Genomic DNA, 16,906 nt, shown 5'->3' with positions numbered 1-16,906 from the left:
GTTGAGGTTCCGGTGTCGCCTGCGGCTGAGCCGAAGTGGGGAACCGACCAGCCTAGAGAAGAGAACGTAAACGCGTTCCGATGTTCGCTTGCCGAACGCGTTCGCGAAAAGGCGAGCAACGAGGAGAGAGAAAAAACTTCCTCGCGTACTTGTGGCGCGTGTTTCAGTGTGGGCACGCGGAGGGGCAAAGCCGTGAGCTCGCATCGCGCCAAGAGAACTCCGCCTCCAAAAAGGAGTGCGCGCCTCTCGTTTGAACGTTGGAAAATCTCGTTCGCTCCTCCGCGCGCTCGACCTTTGTCGAAAACAACGGCCGGTGTCCTTTCACGCGGTCGCAGCAGTCGCTTTCAGAGAACGGGCGCACCTAAAGTGCGGTACAAAACTGGGAAAGCTCGGAGCAATGACGTGAGCTCAAATCGCAGCTCTCAGCGCGAGAAGTGGCCTGTAGACGCCTGACTTTCTCAAGTTCATTGTTTTTCCTGGAGCAGGTTTCGCCCTTTACGATCACACTTCTTTTTGTGTGGGACATTTCCAATCACGCGAAATTTCACCTTTCAAATATAACTAGATTAGTTAGTTATTAGCGTATTTTATCGCAACTAAAAGCCTGGTACAGCTTCAGTGTGGATTTGTCTTCGCACTTGCTGGCGATGCGGTTGTGTCTTCCTGTGTTGTGATGTTGCTTGCCTGACCAAGCCAGAGATGTTCTTGGGGAGCCACTACTCGTCCCGTGACCGGCCCGGTGAAGCTCCAGCACAGTGTCGTACAGCCCAGGCCTGGAGTCGAGCGTCTGCCGAACACTTCACTTCGACAGCATCCCTCCGGACAACGGTTGAAGACCCTTATCCATCGGGATCTCGGACCCCCGGCGGAGAAGCTGTTACGAATCGGCCAGCGCCGCCGTACTTTCCCGCAGCACTCCACGGCTGTGCGGCGAAGCAACCTCGTGCGCATTTCTGCCGTCAGGCGCCACCATGTCGGTGACAAGTTGCGACAAGCCGCGTCAGACGCCTCGCTTTGGGCGCATTTCAAAACTTCGGCGGCTGCCAGCGAGGCTCGTCTCCACGCTCTTCAAAGACACAGAGGCCCCGTCGATCGCAACGGAGTCCTCCTCTCTCCCCTCTCTCGGACTCAACGTGCGCGAGGCTATGAACAGCTTACGAACTCTGGAAAGAGCGTTATGTGTGTCTGTGACGTTCGTGGCGTGTTGCCGCTTGTTGCGTTTTGACCGTTACCGCTTTTGGGTATAAATAGACCCACGCAAGCGTTGTAAGCCATTCCTGTTTGAGCAGCGAATCGATGCTGTCGCTCTGCTCGAGTCCTGTATTGTAACCTCGCCCGTCGGGGCATTGTTCTTTGGCTTCGGCTCACCTCTCGCTATGAAGTAAACAGTTACGTTAGCCTACGGCTTCTGGACTTCTTCACGGCTGCAACAGCGGCTGGCCGTTCGCATCATACACGCTACCACTCGTATGTCGGAGGCCACGGAGCTCGGATCGGGTGCCCCCACTCGGTCGCAACAGCACTGAACTTGAGGAAAGATGCACGAGAGCGAAAGTTGTTGTTTTACAACCACACACGGCCCGCCCATGCCCATAAATGCGGTACCTTAAAATCTTCTACGGAAATAAAAGAATCGATCGATGCTCGAGTTTTCAGTGTCTCAAGTATAAAAGAAAAAGAAGGCACTCAAGTACCGAAAAGTTTTTGTTCAAACACTTGTACTATGAACTCTAGAGTTGAAAAAAAATCCGCAAATGACGCCGGCAAAGCATGGCACGACAAATTTGTAAAACCGGAAAACAAAAGTTGCAGAGGACATCTGCTTTAAGGTGTTGTGAGACGCGATTCGAAGGAACGTTTTGGAACTAGCTGCTACCATCCATGCTTTTGAAGCGCTAAAGGTTATCTGAGAAAGCAAGACCTACAGCAACGGTTTTTATGTTCTCTGCACTATTAAGAGGCCGCTAAGAAGGCACCCCTTTTCCTGTTAAATTTGTCTGCAGTTCATATTAGGGCTTCGATGAACTCGTGGCAATCTCTTTACCATTTATCAACCAATGATCAACCAGTTGTCAAGTTATGTTTTGTGAAGCCCGCGCTGAAGTGTCGCTACATAGGACAAGCCGAGAAGGAAAAACTTTACCATCCCTCCCTAAAGAAAGTTAAAGGAGCACTGACACGAAAATTTTATGTTACACTTTTATTGCTTTTATCGATGCTTAATGGTCTGGCCAACCTGAAACAGCACTTCAAATACTTCAGCGCGCGATAGTTAATTACATTGAACGGCCTGAAAATCGTTTGTTTCAAATTCCCGCGCTTTCATCCCGAACGGCGCATATGAGAGAATCCCGGCCTGACCTCACCGCTTTGTGCAGACGTCACCGGCGCCCGCTTGAGAGGGTTTTGCGCTCGCTCGCCGCTCGTGGGGCCGCGCGCGTGAAGTGACGTCACGAGTTTTTGACGAGCGCTGTCGCGTTTTTTCTTTTTCCTCTCCAGGAGATCCAGCGGCCGTGCCAGGAGTGATGTCACGCTGATGTCCATTTGCTGTGTGCCGCTCCGCGCGCTGCTCCGTCGGCGCGATAAATGAGATCCAATTGAACTATGTTCTTCGCGTCGCAGGCCGCTCATATTTCAGCCAGGGTATTCTGTTGAGTGAAGGAAGCAAACTGAGCAATAATATTAACGCCGAAAATTGGCGTCAGTGCTCCTTTAAGAGAAGCGCAAAAGCTTTCTCACATAAAAACTGCGCCAAAACCTTCGCCAGAAGGGCGTCACAATTTTCGCTGAAAGGGCATCCAATCGATCTTCAAACCTTCGAAGACCCAAATCGCAACGAAGAACGAACCCGTGCGGCGATTTTTCGCGCACAAAGTTTATGTCAAGCATTTCTTGTGGATGTGCACAGACACAAGGACAGTGCGGGACATTGCGCTCAGAGTGGTTGGTCTTTACTGGTATAAACCGGGTGACTTCAACCGCTATGTGCAAGAAGACCGCTACTGCAGGTCTCTAACGACCTTTCTACACGAAACCGGACAACATGCCTACCTGTAGACTTGACCGCTGCTATCGGTTTCCTGACTAACTGTGATCTTAAAGCAAAGCTCTAACCCGCCGCGGTGGCTCAGTGGCTAAGGCGTTGCGCTGCTGAGCACGAGGTCGCGGGCTCGATTCCCGGCCGCGGCGGCCGCTTTTCTGATGGAGGCGAAAAGCAAAAACGCCCGTGTGTACGAGATTTCGGCGCACGTTAAAGATCCCCAGGTGGTCAAAATCAATCCGGAGCCCTCCACTACGGCGCGCCTCATCGCCTGCGTTGCGTCGGCGCGTTAAACCTACAATCAATCAAAGCAAAGCTCTACTACTTTCGTCCAGCGGTTTCGCGGAGGATGCCCGAGTTAACCTTTCGACCGGAGACGCACCCCCGGCTGTTGCCCCCGGGGGTGCGTCTTCTGATCACAAGTCGTTCTGATCACATCGCGGCCGCTCAGCTGATCGACAGCCGACCAAACCCGCAGGCCGCAGCCTCCCACGCATGCGCCGCTGGGGCGTCTCGGGCGATGTGACTCATCTTGCGCCGCGTTCGCCGAGGATGAAAGCGAGGCCGGACCTGCTTCTGCGAGCGTTGCACGGGACCGAACGGCTTTGATCCGTGGTCGGCAATACAGGTACATCAATGGTTAACCAAGCGAAACCAGGACTCAGCCAGACTAAGCCAAGCTTTTGCTTTGCGTACATCCAAGGTTAGCTGAGCTAACCCGCAATTATTTTTTTTTTGTGTTCGCATTCTCTCGCTTGCTTTCAAACTTTCTTATCTTTCTCTTGATTTCCTACTTTCTCCTCTCTTCCCATCTTTACACCGTCTTTCATAAGCGGCATGGCAAAAACACGAATTTAAAAAAAAAGTAAACGCATCTTAGAATTATCTGAATGGGTACCGACACGTGGTTTATGAGATACAGTATACTGTTGTACTGCTACATGATCGATGCGCCTATTGTCTTATCAAGAACTGTTCCTTTTTTCGGGATTTCGAAGTAACCATGTTTAAGCGATGAAAGTCCGATTTCACGTACGCGCCGTGTGTCCAGAGATCTTATCAGAGCTTTCCGGCCCACCAACCAGTGTATGGTGAAATGCATTAGTTTTCTGACAGAACGCCATCGGTGCCACTAAGAAAGCTTTAATATTGCGGCGCTCTCAGTTCGCTTTTCACTTACCTTAACCGCTTCTATTGAAACCCGTATCACAGCATTTATGATGAGCATGTCAGCCTGCGCATGTGCAGAAGAAACAAAAATATGGGTCGTATTTTATCGTTAGCGCGATATATCAGAGCAGATCAGTCTTACATTCGCTGTCAATTGCCGTCTACAGGGTGCGTTATTTTTCATTCAGTGTTTATTCTTTGGTTTAGTGAATCGAGCGCATCAACGCCCAGCCCCAGTGCGCAGGAAAGCAGTGACGAGGGCGTTTAAGGTCGTGCTCATGACGCCATGACCGCTTTTCGGCTCGTTACAATGCAGGAACAAAAAATTACGAGTACAACTAAGCATTTCTTATGTTGTAGGAATTGCGAAAGCATCAGTGTCCAATTGCCGAACCTGTATTCTCATTGTTATCAGGAGGCCTACAATTACTCATGTACCTCAGTACATGTTTGTTTATAACCCACGTTCCTTTATCAAACGCCGCAACGTGTTTCACCAGTCCAGCCTTTATCGTTTTTCCTTCGCGTATCTGTCTTATTCTTTCCGTTACTGTGTCTAAGGTCATACCGAGGAAATTTAGCATAAGGGTACTTTGCTACTTGCCTAAATGCTGCATTGGTAATTACCGCGCTAATATTACAAATTACTCGTGCAAGCCTCGGTATATGTAGCTAACGCTCGTTTCTAAGTCGGCGCTTAAAAGGCATCCACTAGGTCCGCGTTTATCAGCTGTAGTCACCGAGCTGTGGTGGCGTTAGGGTTGCTTGCCAGTCTGCACTCTTGAGGTCCCTGGTTCGAATCCTACCCAGACCCACATGTACCCTTCTTTTTAAATACCCTGCTCTAAATTTTTTTAGACGTTGGTCATGTGTGTATCAGTGATGCTGGAAGTTAGAATTACCAAGCTAATCATTTTTCCGCATTAAAACAGACTGGGTGCCATAGCTTTCGCTTGTGTGAGCATGCGTTCACAGTAATTCTCGTTGATTTCTGTCGCTAATTGTCGCTAATTTCAGTGCTGCTGAGTTCAGTGCCAAACACGCGAAATAAATTTTTCTTTGAGTAAGCTTCACTGCGATAATTAATGTGGGAAAGCCGGCTTTACAAAAGTAAACTTCACACTGGGTTTTTAAACTCACCTGTTAACATCCCTATTTCATGACCCACACACTTAAAGACCATCGTGCACCAGTACGAGGAGATTTACAAATGCATACCAATGTTCACAACTGTCTGGTTTGCTTATTTCAGAGATAGGTCACTTCTGTACTGAAATAAGAAAATAAAACTCTTGCTTGCTGACAGCCAGCCAGCGCCATTTAGTGAGAAGTCGATAAACAAAAATGAGTTTCTTGTTTGTTTTTGCCTCAGTAAAGAAAAGATACATTTATAAAATAAGCAAACTACCCCATTAAGAGCATTTCTATGAATTTGTAAAACTATGAATTTGTAAACCCCGTAGGGCATAAACTAGGAAGTTCCATAAAAATGAGATCAGGTTCATGACTTTCACGAACGCATTGCTAAGAAGACAATTTTAGGACCAATTTCGAAAATTGCAGGCTCTGGGAACCTTTGTTTGAAGGTCATTCTTATTGGCCACAGCTTTTTGCCGATAGCGTCTGGCCACGCTGTTTAGGTAGAGGATCTTGGTACTCCGCGTTTTTCGCCAAATGAGCGAAGTAACGCTGGTGTCATGCTAGCGCACTAAAAATGGTGACGACTACTGAATGAATGACGCTGAATGACGGCTGGAACTGATAATAGCCCGAACGCTGGCTAGCTGAGGGCGAAGTGGATCATTTTTAAAAGTGCAGTAGTAGTTTTACCGCAGAGTGCTTTCTTTTAGAACGCAAGCGCCCTACACAGAGTGCAGGAATGAAAAGGCCGTTTCGACTCGCAAGAAAAAGTCAGGTGAGGTCACGACTCACATTTCTGCTGGTGTAGTAATTATAGACCATGTCGGTGCCCAGGTTGGCTGGCGACGTGGTCACGGACCAGGTGATGAAGATAAGCAGCGCGCGTTTTGGATTCTGGGGGTAGAAAGAAACACGAGCCCGACCAAACGACAAGCATTAGCACGACGGCGTAGCTTGCCGACAACGACTGATTTTCAAGTTATCAGTGCGTCGTGTTTACGCTCAACGCTTACACTTTCGGTATATTTATATAGCAACTGCTATAGAAAACTCGTGCTACATTTTATAAACATCATTGTAAGCCTTGGCCGTGGTTTGAATTATTCGTTGTACTGCTTGCGCTCCGCACGATGCAAATGCGGAGACGTCGTCACTCGCTGAAGGGGTGCTAACAATAACCCGTCACGACGCGAGGTGCGTGCGGAAGCGAGCAAGACCGCCTCCGGCCTGCGACAAGATATGCGGCTTTCTTTGACCAGAATATTTCAAGGACTCTGCTTTGACTTTTGTTGGGGGCGGCCACTAAATTCGTTTTCCAAACGCCCTTTGCTCGATCGGTACGCATTGTACCCTGCGTTGCTTTTTCTTGCTTCTCTGTAACTTTCTCCTTCCCTCACCGAGATCGGAGTGAATATATTCTATAGTTCCCCCTACCAAAAGGGAACTAGAATAGCAAGAGGGTATCTTTCTATCTATCTCGCTGTTGGTTGCGGGGGAGACTCCCTAAGGCGCCGGTTAGACCCCGTCAAGCATTTGAAGCAGTGATGTTCGTGCTGGTGAGAAAAATTCCCATTGCTAGGTTTATGAATTACCTATTTTAAGCATTTTTTCCCGCTGGTTTCTCAAGAATTCCCTGTAAATTTCCCTGCATTCTCTTTTTTGCGGCTAATAAATCATTACGGGGTTTCCTGTTCCGTTTTGGGCGTTAGCCAGTGCCGCCTAGGTCTACTTAGAAGAGCCATGAGGACAAAACACAAGTTTGTGTTATTCGAAAGATTTCGTGTTCTATACTGCCCCCAACGCTTGTCCGAATGCAAACGGTTCTTTATTCGCTGAAAAATTAATTATTTTAAGTTAAAACTTTGATTTTCCCGCTAAATCGTGCGTTTTCGTGGCCTGCAATGACATCACAGGGCCTTGTTTACCGTTAGTGAACACAGACGGCGCCACCACACCGCGGCAAGCCGTTTTCTGTCTTTGGTTTGTTTGTGAACGTATTTGTACCTGGCTTGTTTTATTCGTGGAGACAATCGTTTCGTGAAACATGGTGCTCACTCGACAAAGGTGACTGTTGCGTCTTTAAAAGTAATAAATGATGCGAGGTCTGGTTTACTGACATTTTTCTTTTATATTCTTACTCCCAAAATTCCCTGTATCTATGACTGATCGCCTTTTCCCCTTTTAACCAAAATTAGAGCCGAAATTTTCCTTCCTACCTTCTGACCACGTTTTTCCACCGGATCGGACCAGGAATTTTCCGTGCGGGGACGGAACATCATTGATTCCAAGCCCACCTACGGGCGGTTGCTATGGGTCCTGTATATATCCTGTACATGAAGTGCACATAGTTTGGATTCGGCGTTTGCCTCGTCCGTCACGGAGATATGAGACACGGCGGCGCATTCCTGAGGAGAGCAAGAACTGAAATTTACTGTCATTTTATTGACGGTCCACTACGGGACAAAGATTTCTCCCGACAACGATTACACCCCCCCCCCCTCCCCCTACTCTGCGCCATCTGGATCTCTCTCTATTTGTTCCTTTTTAATATATTATTACCATGCTATTACCTTGGCCAATTTGGCGCCGCCCTCTGGTTTGTTCCCTTGTCGAAGAAACGCTCCATGGCAACAATCGAGCGGGTTTTGATCCTTCCCAACTACCCATGGGCATTAACAGACGTCCACCGGGAAATACTGAAGCCAGTTGAATCGCGTGCGTGCTGCATTTCGGCTTGCGATTGCGCACCTATTTTACGTGCTCACCTTGAGGCGGGCCATGCACGTTTCCCGAAACCCACGTGGGTGCTTACGGGGTGTCGTCTTTTTGTCCATCTGTTAAAAAGAAACCGTCAGATGTATCAGGCTATAGGTGCAAATTTCAGATAACATTTCTTTTTAATATGTATAACACGCCAAGGAAGCGAAACGCGCGAGCAGGCTACGTGCGCTCAGCGACATCCAAGGGCCTGGGCACAATTGCTGGACGAAACGTGCAGAATGCAACCGGCCACGTGGCGCAACGTCACACGGTTGTGCTAATCGAGCTCAATCCGGATCGGGCGCTGCTACACGGCAGTTTCAATCGCGATCGAGCCCGATACCGCTCGAACTCAATCCTGGTTTCTCAAGCGTGATTGAAGTTTCCGAGTGCGATCGTACAAAAGCGGTGATACTCTCGTCCCCAGTGACTAATGGCACAGAAGGTGACAACTTCAACTAATCTCAGAAATTGTATCAAATAACTTGACCCAAATAAGCGTGCGGTAACATTTGTATAGTTACGTATTCCTAAGACCGCGCAAAGTTACCAGACGCCGGTAGTAGTAGTAGTAGTAGAAAACATTTATTGAGCTCAAATAAAATGACGGCGTCTTCTCAGACGTCGGACGGGGTGGTTCCCTGGTTTCGGGACCCATATACGGCCAGCAGCTCCTGGCCCCTGGTCGCCAGCGCGAGCTGGATCGGCAGGGCGGGGCTGGACCGTAAGGTCTCCCATCGCTCATGGGGTCGGGTAGTGGAGGGTGGAGGGGGGGTGGGGGGGATAGGGGACTTGAGTGAATTGCACTCCGTCAGGATGTGTGCGAGAGTGCCTATGCTATTTCTGCAAAATGGACAAGTGTCCTCTTCGGTTTCTGGGTAGAATTTTTTCATCAGGACTGGGTGTGTACGTGAACCCGCCTGAATGCGCCTGATGATTGTTTGTTGTTCCCTGCTCAGGGTGCGGTGCGGCTCGGGGAAGGTGCGCCGATCCTCCCTATAATCGGAGGTAATCTCTCTGTACGTGAGCACCGGGTTGGTGGTCTCGGTGTCCTGCCCTGCCCGGAGGGTCATCGCTCGGGCATGATAGTCGGCTATGACGTTGCCGGCTACCAGTGTGTGGGCAGGCACCCATACGAGCTCTACGGCTCGCTCCGGAGCCCTGTTCTTCGTTAATAACGCGGCTGCCTCTGAGGAGATCACCCCTTTCCTGTAGCCGCCGTATGCTCTTTTGGAGTCGGTGACCACCACCCTGGCACCCGGTTGGACGAGCGCCAGGGCTATGGCCACTTCCTCTGCTGTCGCTGACTCTCTGGTGTTGACTGCAGCGCTGTTTATCAACCGTTCCCCGTCGGTTACCACCGCTGCTGCTTTGCTGCTGCCCTTGACGAGGGACGCATCCACGTATAGGACTCCCTCAATCCGCTGCATTTTGGCATTAACCGCCTGAGCTCTGGCTTCTCTCCTGCCATCATTTTTCCCCGGCGTCATGTTCCGCGGTAAGGGCTTGGTGGTGATTGTCGTCATCCATTCAGTTGGGATGGACCTCTTGATTGTTGCTCTTTCCTTGCGCCACCCTATCTTATCCAGAACCGCGCGGCCATGATTTGTCTGGCTCAGGCGGAGTCGCTGGTTAGACAGGTGGGCTTCTATGAGTTCGTCGAGTGTGTTGTGTGCCCCCATGGCTTGAAGGCGCTGGGTCGACGAATAGATGGGTAGGCCGAGGGCTTGTTTGGTGGCCTTTCTGATGATGGTATCGACTGTGTTTTTTTGCGTCTTGTTGAGATTAAGATACGGGGCCGAATATGTTATCCTGGATGTAATGAATGCCTTCACGAGTCTGAGGGCGTCGTCTTCCTTCAGTCCTCTGTTTCGAGTTGAAACCCTTCTCAGCATGGCTAGGATCTTCTCCGCGCTGGTCTTGATCTTGTCGACGAAGGCGTCTTCTTTGCCATTGTCTTGTATTAGGAGACCGAGGATTCTACATGTGTCTGTCGGCTTTACTTTGGTGCCGTCAATTTGGATGTGGATGTCTGGTGGGGGCTGCTTGCTTGGCTTCCCTGGTTGGATTACGAGGAGTTTAGACTTCTGTGGCGCGCAACTGAGTCCACAGGTCTTCACGTACTCGTGCACTGTGAGTGCTGCCGCCTGAAGGGTCTCCTCCATCCAGCCGTCGGAACCCGCTCGCTCCGTCCATATAGTAATATCGTCCGCGTAGAACGCGTGTCCGATTCCCTCGATTTGGTCTAGCAGACGTGGCAGTGGCAGTAAGGCCAGATTGAACAGGAGTGGTGATAACACTGCTCCCTGTGGGGTTCCCCGCTCCCCCAATTCAATGGGCTCCGACCGCTCTTCACCCGCTGAGATTCGTGCCTTACGGGAGGACAGAAAGTCTTTCACATATCCAAAAGTGCGCTGCCCGCACATCGTCTCATTGAGGTTAGTGAGTATACTAGAATGAGTGACATTGTCGAATGCCCCTTTGAGGTCTAGGGCGAGGATTGCCCTGGGGCTGTTTCGCGTTGCTCTTTTGATCACCAGCTCTTGAAGTTGTAGCATGACGTCCTGTGTTGATAGATGCTTGCGGAACCCGAACATCACCGACCAACTAGCAGACGCCGGCCGCAAAGTACATTTTTGGCGCCATCTGGCGTACTTGAGTAAAACCGGCGCAACTTCTGCGTGGCCTCCGCGATCGGCTGCCGGCGGCGAGGGGAGGCCACGACTTCATCGGGATCGAAACGTGCCGTGTAGCAGCGGGGGAGCGTCGAGCGCGCTTGAAAAGTCGATTGCGCTTCGCTTCAATGCGGATTGAAAGTGCCCGTGTGACAGGGGTATTATGCGGGTGTGCGCTGAGTCGTAGTAACCAAACGGAGAAAAAGACACAAAAGGCAAATGGTGATGATGATGATGATAATGATAGGAGGTCATGTGCTCGCTTTGCCACTGGACACGCACACTTCCGCAGTCACTACATCATAAGAAGTGCTCAAACGTCCACGTAATTTTTTTTTCAGCGATTTGCAATGCGATGGTTGTCATAACAAGAAACCCTATGCATTTGGTGACCCCTGAAAGCACGGAATTAAGAAATGAACGAATGAATGGCACTTACGTCCCACACTCCTATAATGGTAAGGATATCCAGAATCACGCTGACTCCACTCTGGAAAGTCTTCACGCTGGTGATGTAGATCAAGCTGCCTGCAGTCAAAATCGGGACGGAAAGCCTTTTAAGATCAGGAAATGCCGGATAGAAACCCAACATGACGTCAAGAAAATAAAAATAATTTGTATGCCTCATCAAAAGTACGCGGTTTCTATTCGACTTTATTTCACTGTGAACAGTTAAACAATGCTTTAACAAAAACGAAGTCTTCATCTCAGTGGTCTTGCCACAATTGTAAACAGCTCTACACTATTGCATTCGCTTACCAAATATATTGTTGTACACCCACATAGTTTTATTTATAACTTTGTTGCTACGTACCCACAAAGAGTACAACAGCGATGTGCGAATAGTAGCACTATTTCTGAATAAATAGAAATATTTTCGTTCGAATACGATTCCGACAAAAAGTGATTATATAGGTGGTATTCATTGAAAAGTTTAGCTGCCAATTTCTTCACTTGGCAACACTGGAAAATGCCACGGACATGGCGTGGCTTGTGCCACTGCGTCCGCATGCCGAAGAAAAAAAAAACACCGGCGTGCGTCGTCTGCTCCGTCTCAACCCGATTCTCGACGATGGTGTCAACAGAGATGTTATTAATCGCACTCACATTGGAGTCGAGGCATTACTTTGCGTTCCGTGGGGTAGAGTTTGGAACGTCCAACACGGATCATATGCTTAGCACGGACAAGTACCGCTATCCATCGGAGCCCGACGTAACCAGTAACGGCGCCCTTACATGGTTTCCTGCATGCGTGCCTCGCCAGTGAGAGCAAGCTATACAAATTGCAGCTAAATTTGGCGACTGCAGTATACAGGGCTAGGTAAACCGACATTTCCTAGTGTTGTGATTCGTAATCGCTGCGCAGAAAACTCAACTTTTAAGCTCAACTTTTTAAAACGCGATTTGAGCTTTTGCCAGCATTTTTTTTTTTAATTAAGCCCAGCTACACCAGTCTGAAATTTGCTAAAACAGCGGAGCAGTGCTTCTCTTGTGTCGGCTCGATCGTCAACGGGCGCTCGCCTGAGAACGGCATCGCCGTCCCCGCCCAAACTCTACGGTTCGCGAAAAGGAATCGACAGCTGAACGTCAGCGCAGGGAGGCTCTCGCCACTCTCCCTCCCCTAACGGGAGGGAGAGAAAGCCGCCCCTGCTAAGATCCCTAAAATCCGCCTCTTTCATTGCGGTGTGCTGCCACCTAGCGTGCCTAGCGGAAGTTGAAGCCGTAGGGTTTGCCGGCGTTTCCTCCGGCTGCGTTCTCGTTGTATGCACGGCAATCCCACATTACGGCGAGGAGCAGCCGAAGTTTTTCTTCTGTGTTGGTGTTTTAACGCCTTAAGACGACAGCCCCTGGTCATCACATAATACCAGGCGGCTTCTTATCACTGAATGAGGGCTGGCAGAGAAATCTCGGACAGATCCGTGTGCCGTCCGAGTGGCAGCTCGAGCAGTACTTGGAGTCGTCTGGCATGAAGTGCGATCGCCAGTTCAACAAAGGCCGGCAGTTCGCAAAATGCCTTTAAGCGCTGGACACATGTACGATTGGTACACGCGATTCGCATGCGACTGATCGTTACGACTGTCGCCACTAGTCGTACGCGTGAATTTGAGACGGCCCGATGCGCGCATCAGATGCGTCGTCGGCGTCGCTCCGCCCACAGTTTTTGCACCATGGTCAACTACGACGATCGCTGAGCTGAATTTGTAGATTCTGCGCGTTTGTTCGCAAGAAATGGATAAAGCAAGCAATCGTGAAGCGTTTTCTGCCTTCGGAAACAGTCCGCGCACACGCCGGCCGCGCCTGCCAGCTCGGCACACTCAGCGGCTCGAACCGGCGCAGACCACGGTAGCAACCGCGCTTGTCGCTGCTCTTCTGAATCAATCTGATCGCTAAAAAGTTCCACATGCGAGAAAGTAGGTGTTAGTATGGTGAAAAATTGTGCTAGGGATTGTTGTCAGGGCTTATTTTAAAAGCGGCGATCAGATATATCTGCCGCGATGCAAGCCTACGCTGACCGCTCGCCGCGGCGCGCGGTGCGCCGAGCAGCCGAGAGATGGCGATACCTGCGCGGAAGCATCGAAACTGGCTACGCAGATGTCTTGGTCACCGATCGCTCAAACGGCAGTTATAACTTAAATAGAGTTCCACATGCGAGAAAGGGTATGATAGTGTAGTGAAAAGTTGTGTTCCGGATTGTCATTCGCAGTTGCACAGATAGCAGCGATCAAATATCCGCCAGGATGCTAAGCCTACAGTTCCCATCACCCGAGCCGACGCGAGCGACGCAAGCCGCCGTAGCCGATCGCGTGCGGCCGACGGGAAGCGATAGAAGCCGGCACCGTTCCCTTTTCGGCACTCCGAGTTACAGCGGAACGCAGCACAAGTTGTGGGCATTGTTCCACGCACAACGAGCGCACACAAAAAATCAAACGATGTAAATACAACCACGACCCCTTCCCCCTTGTGCGGGAGCTGTGGGGAATGTCGTCTGCTGCCCCTACTGGACTGCTTAGGGACTTGGCCGCTAGGGGATTGCGCATGCGCAGTGGGGTTGTGAAAGAGGCGGATTACTAAGGTAGCGCCAACTGCTCCCTCTTTCTCCGCCGCCCTCCTCTTTTTTCTCTCCCCTCACCCGCGGCGCCGCGGTCCCTTTAACTCCGCGGCGGGGCCGCCATATTTGTTGGCTTCCTCAGAGCAGACGCCCTCGCAACGCTTCGGGCCGCTCGCTGCAGAAACCGCTCGCTGCAGGCTTCTTTTTGAAATTTTTGTCATGGGGGAGATTTTCAAGGCTAGACGCCCGTTATATAAACGTTCATTATATAAACTTGCTGTTCTTCATTTTGTATTTAGATTCTCTTCTCTGGACGTCGCTCGTGCGTTTTATATTTATTCTGTGACACAAAATTTGTAACTCTTATGTGTGTCGTGAGCTTAAAAGCTTCGCTGGTCATCCACCTTCACAGAGTCGAATAGCTCGTGATTTTTATGCACTAGCTCGTCCCCCTCATTCTTTTCTTTTGTTTTGAACCTTCCGGTGCAGAAACAGCCTTGCATCATGCGGCGCCGACGGAACCACTACAAACTAAATTTTGCTTGTTTGGTTCACCGGCGACGCCTGATGTCATTGCTGTTCCCACCGACAGAAATCAGTTTATCAGCACGTGTTGAGCAGGAGTTCGCTGGCTGACCTCCCTTGTTACTTTACTATCATGGAAACATGAGGACGTCGTTGTTCCTACTTTCGGCGAAAGGAATCGAGCTGTGTGGACATGAACGCAGCAGCCCAAGGGCAACAAATCTTGCCTGCCTTACTTCGGCCCTTTTGGCTGACAGCTCCCTTTTCTGAGTGGAGAGCCCCGTGCTTCAGTGGGGTTCGGTTCGGTGCAGGGGCATCCTGACGGGTGCCGAGCCCACGCCTGTGCGCTGTAGCTGAGCCATTTAGTCTGTTTGATGCCGACTCCAAGCCAGCGCGCCGACATAGCGGCAGTGCCGGCAGCTGTTCCAGACAAAGCGACGCCGCGGTGCCGCCGGCCGCGCGTTTCCTCGTGGAACATCTGTGAGACCTACCCCGGCGACAGATTCTTAACAGCCTCTGGCCTCCAAGCTGTGTTTGTGCCGTTTTGTGAATGGCTGTTTATTCCCGTATCTTTCTCTCGTGCCTACTTCAACCAGCCCTCATCCTGCACATAAGAGCGTATTGCTTGTGCAGAAGTCGGCTTTCGGCCTATCCACTCGCAATAGGCGGCTGTACTCAGTTTTTCTGAGTCTCCACATTCTTCTAGAGGCCGCAACGCTTGAACATCCCAGTGTTAAGATCGGCGTGCGGTGTTGCGAAACCCGTCGTCGATATTCTCGGGTTCAACCAGCCAAGCCTTCCGTCGTTCGGGTGCCCACCCTCATAGACGGGATACGACCCTGCTTTATAGAAAATGACGCGACGGCAACCCATGCTGCTGCAGACGTATAAGCCGCTTTCGGCTACTTCGCGGGCACCCAAGCGCCCGCCAAATAAGGCTGCCATAATGACCAATAACACTTAATGGAGGGCGTGATAGGGACGCGCGGTGCGTCCTTATCAGTGGCAGGCTGTGTTCCTGCCTTCTGTGCGGTGTGCCGCTCATCGTGAGAACCTTTGTAACGTGTCCGAGATGCCGCTCTTCAACGAGCCGCCCAACGCCGAAATACCAGAGGGGGCCCCAGGAGTCCTCCTGACGCTTCAGCCTCGGTGGTCCGAACGGCTTCGACCTTAGGTAGATTTTCTGTCTTTGGCCCCCATGACGTCTACCTGTGTTAGAGGGAAAGCTTCCCTCTCTCTGTGAATGTGTGGGTGTCAATTCCAGCACCGTGGGTTTTTCTGATCGGTGCGTTTCTGAACACAGCGCAGAAAAAGGGTGAAAGGGGACAGGGCTAAACTTGCTTATTTAATCTCTGGCGCGCAGGAGCGCACTGCCCTGTTCACTCCGTCTCAAATTATGTAAATTTCTGTACATAATGTCTCTTTATTAGATGCGGCGCATCTCTTGCTCTGAGGCATGTCCCTCCTGCGTCGTCGGCGTCCGTCCGCACGCCACCTGCGCATGCGCGACTCTCCTTCATTCGTCTCTCTCACAACTGTGCGCAACACTCTCACTCCGGCGGATTAGCATAACGACAGCTGGCGCGCTTGGTTGGCGCGCGCTTCGCTGCGTTAACGCTGCGTTAACAGCTGCTCCGGTGCGCATGTGCGCGCATGCGCGACTCTCTCCCGCGGTCTCGTCTCCTTCAAGCGCTGTGAATATAAAGCGGGTATCGCTCCGCGGCGGTTCAGTCAGCGCTCGCTCTCGTTCTTCTCGAACATCAAGGATGAAACCAAGATTCGACCACTGCTGCGGCAACCGCTCACTGTGCACTTTAGTGACCATAAAGTCATCATTCTTAAATCTAATAAAGAGCTGGGTGGTGGTCGCTAAAACACGTGCACTCTCTCATTTCGCGTATGCATGCGCCGCGTCACACCAGGGTTCCCTCGCGGGGAGATGGGGCAATTTTCGATCCACTCGACATCCATGTTCGCCACAAATCAGGACCAACGGACGCACGCGCTAGCATACTCGCAACACCGGCCACACTACCTGACCGAGGAGCCAATACCAGGGAGATCGTAACAGAGCCAGCGTTAGCCGTGGTAACATGGCTAACGTGGCAGGCAAAAGAAGATTTCTCGATGTATGGTTGCGGTGGGGCCCGGAGGCAAAGATATCGGCTCCTGAAGCGGAAAAGGCAGCTGCTGACAAAAAAAAAGTTATCTGAAGTGTTGAAAAGCAGCGAAGCTTCAGTGGATCACCCCGAACTGCTGGGTGCAGAACACTCTTAAAAGCTTGTGACACTTGTTGCTAACAGAACACTAACCAGTTACTTTTCCCAGTATAAACTAGGTACTTAGTGCTTTTACTAAAGGGCCACGCATAACCTAGTAAAAAGCTACGCGTGACAAGGTGGATCGGCTGAGCACGCAGCACGACATAGACACATTCAACGCGCACATATCACGCTTAGACAACAAACAAATTGAGCAAGAAAACCAACGCGATTCACGGGGAGAGCGAGTATAACTTAGTTACCTTGGAAGTACAGTCGTCAAAAC

The 16,906-nt window shown here is 50.6% G+C and overlaps 1 protein-coding gene across 1 annotated transcript in view; it reads right to left on the bottom strand.

The window, feature by feature from the left end:
• The window catches only part of LOC144168434 (uncharacterized), a 46,981-nt gene that overhangs the window by 10,022 nt on the left and 20,053 nt on the right, over positions 1-16,906 (bottom strand). The window contains exons 4-6 of the mRNA XM_077697423.1: positions 11,225-11,313; positions 8,116-8,184; positions 6,143-6,244 (exon numbers count right to left, since the gene is read on the bottom strand). Of these exons, the coding sequence (XP_077553549.1) occupies positions 6,143-6,244; positions 8,116-8,184; positions 11,225-11,313 (260 nt within the window). The remainder of the gene's footprint in view (positions 1-6,142; positions 6,245-8,115; positions 8,185-11,224; positions 11,314-16,906) is intronic.

This window comes from Haemaphysalis longicornis, unplaced genomic scaffold (genome assembly GCF_048455015.1).
Source record: "Haemaphysalis longicornis isolate Haplotype H1 unplaced genomic scaffold, Haemaphysalis longicornis Haplotype H1 scaffold_2, whole genome shotgun sequence".
In the NCBI taxonomy this organism is placed as follows: domain Eukaryota; kingdom Metazoa; phylum Arthropoda; class Arachnida; order Ixodida; family Ixodidae; genus Haemaphysalis; species Haemaphysalis longicornis.
This window is presented reverse-complemented; position numbering and strand designations above follow the sequence as displayed.